General features: G+C 38.3%; 1 protein-coding gene across 1 annotated transcript; it reads left to right on the top strand.

The window, feature by feature from the left end:
• Positions 1–1,645: 1,645 nt before the first annotated feature.
• Positions 1,646–7,214, top strand: snrpf (small nuclear ribonucleoprotein polypeptide F). Its single transcript, XM_079842091.1, has 4 exons — positions 1,646–1,763; positions 2,426–2,551; positions 4,825–4,889; positions 6,965–7,214. Exons 1-4 carry the CDS (start codon positions 1,761–1,763, stop codon positions 7,029–7,031), a joined length of 261 nt encoding a protein of 86 aa, XP_079698217.1. The 5' UTR covers positions 1,646–1,760; the 3' UTR covers positions 7,032–7,214.
• The last annotated feature ends 1,174 nt before the right edge of the window (positions 7,215–8,388 follow it).

Below are 8,388 nucleotides of genomic sequence, written 5' to 3' on the forward strand. Positions count from 1 at the left end.
TTGGTGATTCCTCTGAGTACCACTAGAGGCAGCCTGAGTATCACACTTTTTTTTATTTAGTCTACATAATTTCCTCGTTGTGGTGGAGCTCACTGACAGAACCGAACCACTCAGCTAATACCAAAAGTAACAATAGCCATGTAAATGGGTTAGTATAAACTCATACTACTTTAGTACAACAACAGTAGGTTAGATTAAGAAACACAAAAAGGCCAGGCAAATGTATTTATGGAGCACATTTCATACACTACGGCAATTCAAAGGGCGTTACACAGAAGAAAAAAAAAGAATTAAAAGAGTAAAGATAATCTAGATAAACTTATCATCTGGTAAAACACTGGTGCATCATATATTTTCACAGCTGCTTGGGTATAAGGTCAACAAACCTTTTTCTTCAACAACCGTCCCAACGTCACTCCAGGAGAAATCTAAGGATCCATCTTTAACTGTGAAGCTGAATACTGCAAAACACAGATGTTAAACATAAAAAACACAAATAATTTAATTTACTCAACAAAAAATTCAGTTTCAATGTTTATCTCTTGTGATTCATTTAGCTCCACTGAATGGAAACCCAACAACCACAACCACACACACACACACACACACACACACACACACACACACACACACACACACACACACACACACACACACACACACACACACACACACACACACACACACACACACACACACACACACACACACACACACACACACACACACACACACACACACACACACACACACACACACACACACACACACACACACACACACACACACACACACACACACACACACACACACACACACACACACACACACACACACACACACACACACACACACACACACACTGCATTATTCCACATCAACTGGTGAAAAAGCACCAAATAAAGAAGACATAAAAAGGTTGTCTCATTGAAAAAAAATGTTTAGTACCAAATATGTATCTAAAATGATGTAGGCCTGAGGCCTTTACCATAAAGCCGGTTTAGGTGGGTAGCCAGGTAAGTTTAAGATTAGTTTATGCCAACCCTGGTTTTTAGTTATGAAAAAAGCTCAGCTTTAATCGGTGTTCGTCGCCATGGTATCTTACGCTGGACGTCTAGCCTGCTCCAGGGCAGGTTATGTTCTGGATTCGAGATCTCAGACTTAGGTTTGACCAATCAACTGTGAGCAAAGAAAAATATAGATGACATAACTAATTATTTATTAATTACTAATTACATAACAGAGTCTGTTGCAATGGCTTCACCTTTTCACGCTGCACAAATTGTTATTGAACATTTGAACAGAAAAGCAAACATACTGCATACATATGCGTGCTTTAGCACTGCAGGGGGTCTGAATAACCACCATTTCCTATAAATGTAACAAAAGTTATCAAAATTCTGAATGGATTATATGTAATGCATTGTGAATCAAACCAAATGGTAAAATGATCCACAGGCACTGCTGCTGTGCTGGCATTCTTTTAGAGGAGCTTTAAAAACATGTACTGGGGAATTCTAGAAACCATACAAAAGATGTAAAGCATTTTATATCATTGCAGACGATGGTCCATGGCCTATTACACGCCCGCGCTGCGCGTGGCGCTGTGGCCGAGCGCGCTCTTCTCTCCCGCGGCGCGGTCAAAGTTCGCCCGTAGTCCTTCCCTCTCTCGGCGGCAAGGCGTGCGAGTGTGCTGCAGTAGCCCATGCTATTCGAATAAACAATTTTTTCTTCTGCAATACTACTTTAGCAGTTCAGTCATGGTAAGTTCACCAGCATCTCTTTCTTTTAGCTCAACACTTGAAGTTTTGTTTGGAGAAGCGAGGTGGTTTTCATTCAGGAATGAGCCGACAATGCGCGGTTGAGCGTTAGCATCCGGGACGTAGATTGGACGTCGTTTGCAGTTATGATCAATGTTGAAACACTGGATCTCTTATGATCAGTGCTTACACTTGCCTTGTAACTTGTATAAATGCTCTCCGTTTGGAAAACCCGCTCACTTGTGAGAAAATCCGAAAGATGTGTGTAGTATTCATATGTTAATTCACAACTAATTCGAGTGAATCCAACAAGAATACTATCATATTGTTTATAAACTGAAGTTCTTATTGTGCCTTCTTATCCTCTTGAGAATATAATTATTATATATATAGTTTAATCGTGACCAGAACCCAACTTTCATTTCATTTTATTGGAAAATTATCTTTCTGTTGGACAGTTATAGGAATGTTCCAACTAAAAAACATACTTGTGTATATCTATCTATCTATCTATCTATCTATCTATCTATCTATCTATCTATCTATCTATCTATCTATCTATCTATCTTGTTAATCCAACATAAGCATTTTACCCTAATCCTACATGATATTATAACTTATTCTATCTTATATTGGAGTGGTAATAACACTGAACTTTTCTGCAGAGTTTGCCTTTGAACCCCAAGCCCTTTCTGAACGGCCTGACGGGAAAGCCTGTGATGGTGAAGCTGAAGTGGGGGATGGAGTACAAGGGGTACCTGGTATCTGTGGATGGCTACATGAACATGCAGGTAAGTCTCAATATATTAGACCGTTAATGAATGCATGAGGTTTTTATCTGCTACATACAATATCTTAAGCTGTCATACACGCGTGTTTTATTTCTCAACTGTTTACGTTCACATTCACAAGCCATAACCGACTGTGTTTACTAGGTAGGATTCTCGACAAGGCATTTTGATTTTTTTTTTTTGTGTGTGAATTGGAAGTGAAAGAGAACTCAATTTGCACTGTTCACACACACAACTTCCCACAGTGAATAGAATTGAGTTCTCTTTTGCGTCGTCTTGAATCTTTAAATTGGCAAGGCTTAATCTCGTGCATAATGCTGCGTTCACACCAAACGCGAATAGAGTGTCAAAATCGCGTCTAGTTTGACGCGTGAACATTTTGAATCCATTTGCGTGTCCGCGGCAAATTGGACGCGTGAAGAAATCGAGCATTTGAAGCGAAATAGACGCGCGTTCAAGGCGCTCTTGGAGAAATGTCATAACACCACTCTGCCTCTTTTCATTTTCATTAAAAAATATATATTAAACATTAATAATCACACAAATGTGGTCCAGGCAACTCCTACATTATCTTCACTGCATGTATATTTAAATATCCTTAAAAAATAAAGTTATTAAACTTCTTTGCCCTCAGTCAAGACGATTTGGCAGACAACAAAGTATAGATTCATGAGAGCAAAGATCGCCCGTTAGATCCACACAAGACAAACCACTACAGGACATCAGAGCCAGCGGCAGACGTCAGAAGGACAAGCCGAGGAAAGGCTGCTCTCGCCGGGGTTAATGAGCGCTGATCGCCTGGATCTCAAAACTCCACAAACTGAAGATAATTTTTTTTAAATAGGAGCTCTCTTTATAAATAAACCACAGATTTGAGCTTTAAACAACTACATTCTCACCTGAAAAAGTCTTAATTACATTTTGTGACACAGTAGTATTTTTAAATTATGCAGGGTTTCTCATCACGTCACTTTACCACGTGACCACAGCGAGCAGGCTCCTGATTGTTTAACGCGGCGCGAATTGACGCCAAAGTTAAAATTTTTCGGCCGTCAGACGCGAATTCGCTTCAAACGCGTGAATTCAAAAAAGCACCACTCGCGTGTAACGCGCAAGACGCTCAATTAGAGTCATTCGCCTGAACTGGACGCGCGAATGAGGCGGATTCGCGTCCTTTGCGCCGCGGGACCTCCAGACGCGCGTCAACGCGCCTTTCCATTGACTTAAAGGGTTAGTTCACCCAAAAATGAAAATTGTCATTAATTACTTCCCCTCATGTCGTTGGACACCCGTAAGACCTCCGTTCATCTTCAGAAATGAAGATATTTTAGTTGAAATCTGATGGCTCAGAAAGGCCTCCATTGGCACAATGCACGGTTCACTCTCAAGACCCTTAAAAGGCACTAAAGACGTCGTTACAAAGTCCATCTCACTACAGTGGTTCTAAAATAACTTTATGAATCGGCGACAATAGTTTTTGTGCACAAAAAAACCCTAAATAACTACTTGCATAGTGATGACGATTTCAAAACAAGGCACCATGAAGCTTTGAAGCGTTATGAATCAGTGAGTCGATTCAGCGGTTTGAATCGCCAAATTTCAGCAGTTTGGCGGTTTGACACGCGATCCGAATCATCATTCGGCTCACTGATTCATAACGCTTCGAAGCTTCATGAGGCCGTGTTTAGAAATCGTCATCACTATGTAAGTCGTTATTTAGGGTTTTTTTTGCGCACAAACTATTGTCGCCGATTCATAAAGTTATTGTAGAACCACTGTAGTGAGATGGACTTTTAAGGGTCTTGAGAGTGAACCGTGCCATTGTGTCAATGGAGGCCTTTCAGAGCCATCAGATTTCAACTAAAATATCTTCATTTCTGTTCCGAAGATGAACAGAGGTCTGACGGGTGTCCAACGACATGAGGGGAAGTAATTAATGACAGAATTTTCATTTTTGGGTGAACTAACCCTTTAACATTGAAATCACTCGCTCCAGACGCTCTATTCGCGACCGTTCTGTCAATCGTTCATGCTGGTACCGGGGCAGTCCGTATTGTTGAGCCCTGCTGTATTTATATACAGATTTAATTTTGTTTTGGCAAGTATTTAGTTATTTTACCCAGAGAAAAACGGATTGTGCAACAGACACATACAACTCAGTGCTTTAACACTAAATTTGCCGATAAATATCAGCGGCTGAGACATTGGTGTATCTCTAATTGTAAGTAGTCTTACAGTGGGTTGATTGAGCTCTTTCTCTCTGATATATCTAGCTGGCCAACACAGAAGAGTATGTGGATGGAGCATTAGCGGGTCATCTTGGTGAGGTGCTCATCAGGTAAGGTTTTGGATTGAAAATCAATGAGTGGTGCATGGATGGCGTCACAATACGGAAGACTAATTTGCACCTGGTTCCCTCGAGAGTTTTTATGAGGTATTTCAATTTATGAATAAAATAAGATCTGTGGTAAATGGTCTTAATTTCGTCAGCTATTTGTCAAATGTACTTTTTAGCTTTTATTTGACTTATTTTTTTACATTTCATTAGAATTATTGCACTTTCACCTGTAAGCACAAATCAAGAGAATGTCATGGTTTATTTGACCTCATTTAGTTTCCTGATGTAATGTAGGCTATTCATCATAAATTAACACACTCTACATTATAAAAACTGGTAAAACAAGAAACTGAAATTCCTAATTGTTGTTTTTCTATTAAAAGAATCGCAAAAAAGACTTAGCATTGTCACACAGAGGCTATGTGAGTGCATTTATTTACAACTACAATTGCAAACAATATAGTCGAGATCCATTACAGTTCATCACTGAGAAGGATTGCAGAATTATCGCAGGAACACAGACTGACTAATGCCCAAGCCCAATTCTATTTTACACCCCTTCGCCTTCCCCTACACCTACCCGTTCCCCTTGAAACAGAGTGCCAAGGCGTAGGGGTGAAAATATTCCCCTAAGAAATGGGACACCACTACTATACCATTGCACATCATCACAGGTCATCATACCCCGTTTCTTTTATTAGTGTCCTGTGACATTGAACCAGTGTGAACAGCAATGAAGTGCGTAGGCTATTATATCTAGCAGAAATCAGGCGCGAGCACGTTTAACAAATGACTCACTCCCAACAGGGTTTTGCGCTGTATTTGGACTTAATAACACAGCGCTCGTTTTCAGTTCAAAAACGTATGAGCCAGAGTTTCCTAAGATGATACAGAACATACAAGACTAGTGAAGCCGCTTTTCCATCTTTGTTTATTAACCGTTCCGTGCTGATCCGGGCCGGCCAGTACGGATATATGTTTTCGTCATCTACAGTGGTGCTGCAATAATGTTTTACGTCAAGTCAGTCGTCGCCTTGGTATCGCAAGAGTTTACAGACGATATGTGATGTAAATATCGACTGCGTTATGAAGGATGACCAGATATATATTTTTAAACTATTATTAATGTGTTTAAATCACTCAAATAGTGCGTTTAGCAAGCTACGGAGAAACTGGCAGCCAGGCGGCTCGCAAGTGATCGATCCCGAGTGGCAACACACACATTCTAGCAGCACGGTAGCAGGTGGAGGGAAACTCCTCATACCCCTTACTTCGAAGTGTGGTCCTGAAAAATCTTCGTTTGAAGGGCTATCTGGCCCTTCCCCTTACCCCTACCACTCCAGTCAAAAGACCAGACACTCCTACCCCTTCATGTGAACACACAAAACTAAGGGGTAGGGGAAAGGGAAGGGCTAAGGGGTAGAAATGGGATTGGGCCTTAATGACACTTCCATTTGAGCAGAATATCTCAGTTTCGGATCATCCGTGCTTCTGCAGTGTAGCGAGAGCAATAGTTGCCAGATTGCAAAGATGAAGTAAAACACTGGGCAGATAATGTATCCTTTTAAGAGAGAAGCTCTGACTGGGGGATTTAAACTCTTGGCATCTGGCAACCGCAAGCGTTAAAGCTTGTAGAGGCTTGTTAAAAACTTTATTTTGACAGATTTTGGTGTAGTTTTTATTTAGCCACATTTTAGTCTCGTCTTTTATCATCAATGATATTGTATGCTGATATAGTCAGTTATCGTTTAATCATGTTGGTGTTCATCTCATCTTAGTCATGGAAAAAGTGTTTTTCGTCATAGATTCACGAAATGAACACTAGTGGTAAACAGTATTTGATGATACTTGGATGTTTTATTCTTCAAAATGAATTACACCCATATCGGAAACATAAATTATGTTTCTAACTAGATAAGTCTAACAAGATATGGGACAATCTGAAGGGAACCAGTGGTGAATTAGTCTGGTTTTGATGTCATACTTGCACCACTCTTCACAACTCTGCAATAACTGGAAACGCATATTTTGTATTATATTACTACTAATAATGTATTTTTGTTTTTTTTCTTCAGGTGTAATAATGTTTTGTACATAAGAGGAGTAGAAGAGGAGGAAGAAGATGGAGAGATGAGAGAATGAAGAGTGAATCGGTTTCTTTTTCTAATGGGATTGGAAGATGTATTGGTTAATTTGCATTTTTGTTAGTTTTATGTAAAGCTGTTTTTTTTTTTTTTTTCTTTGTAAAATTGTTAGTTTGACTATCTTTTTACAGTGTAAAAGTTATTGGTGGCACAATGACAAATAAATTGTGCACTTTTTGTATGTTTTTGTCATTTCTTTGTCTAATATTTAAAGTCAACATGAAATCAAAATTGACCATACTTAATACAACATTTCATACATGCATGTAATTCTAAAGTACTTTAATCAAGTCTGACTCTATTCTGATATGTAATGCTATGGACTATCCAGTCCATTGCAGATATACTGAATCAGTGTTGGGTGTAACTAGTTACTAAGTAATTACTGTAATTTAATTACTTTCCCTTGAAAAGGTAAAGTAAGGGAATACTGTAATTTAATTAGTTACTTTTGATGTAATTTAACTAAATACTGTGTATAGACTAGAACTTATATATATTACAATACAATAGTGGAATTAACATAATTTAAAGTCCAAATTTAAAATGTATCATGTCTATCCTTGAATCATTAACTAGTCGAGGTTGATGTAGGATTTAGAAAGTAATGAGTAAATAATTTTCGGAGAGAGTAATTTGTACAGTAATCTAATTACACTATTGAAGATGTAATTACTTTTTTAGAGTAATTTACCCAAGGCTGGACAGAATCTAATCCCACCTTGCTGCTTTTCCAATATCTCTGGGTATCTGGTTTTACTGGGTAATTTTACTGGTAACATTAGTTAAGTGGTTCATGAACTTTTTAAAAAAAAATTGTTTTTAAATTATCAATTTGAATTAATATGTTTTTTATTATTATACTATGGAGTATATGTGGTTTATTTTAATATTTTTGTGGCCACTTTGAGGGGTAAAATCGTCTTGTTCCCACTAGCCAATTTGAATAAACTAGTATATTCAGGTTTTTTCCTGGGAAAATTACGCAAGAAAAAAAAACATGTTTTGTGTATTATGAAGGTTATAGAACCTAACGAGAGGAAAGGTAGCCACGTTTGATCGTTTTTTGTAATATATAAATATCGGGATATTTTTCTTTATGGCGATTAAAGACTGTAACGGAGTTTAATAACGAAACTCCTGCAGAATACTAGAAACAAGGCAAGGTATTTTTAAAACTTGTCACTGTAATTCACATTCATTCGAACTGCATATGTTAAATAAAAAAAAAACCCTTCCGAATATTTTATAGTATTGCATATTTACATCTATTATTTGAAAGAAGTCAACTATGCCGTAAGAAGCTCAACGAAAATAACATTTGTTTTCCTGATCCAGAATCGCCTGAATCCAAA

Source organism: Gobio gobio (assembly GCF_949357685.1).
Source record: "Gobio gobio genome assembly, chromosome: 2".
NCBI classification, from domain to species: Eukaryota; Metazoa; Chordata; class Actinopteri; order Cypriniformes; family Gobionidae; genus Gobio; species Gobio gobio.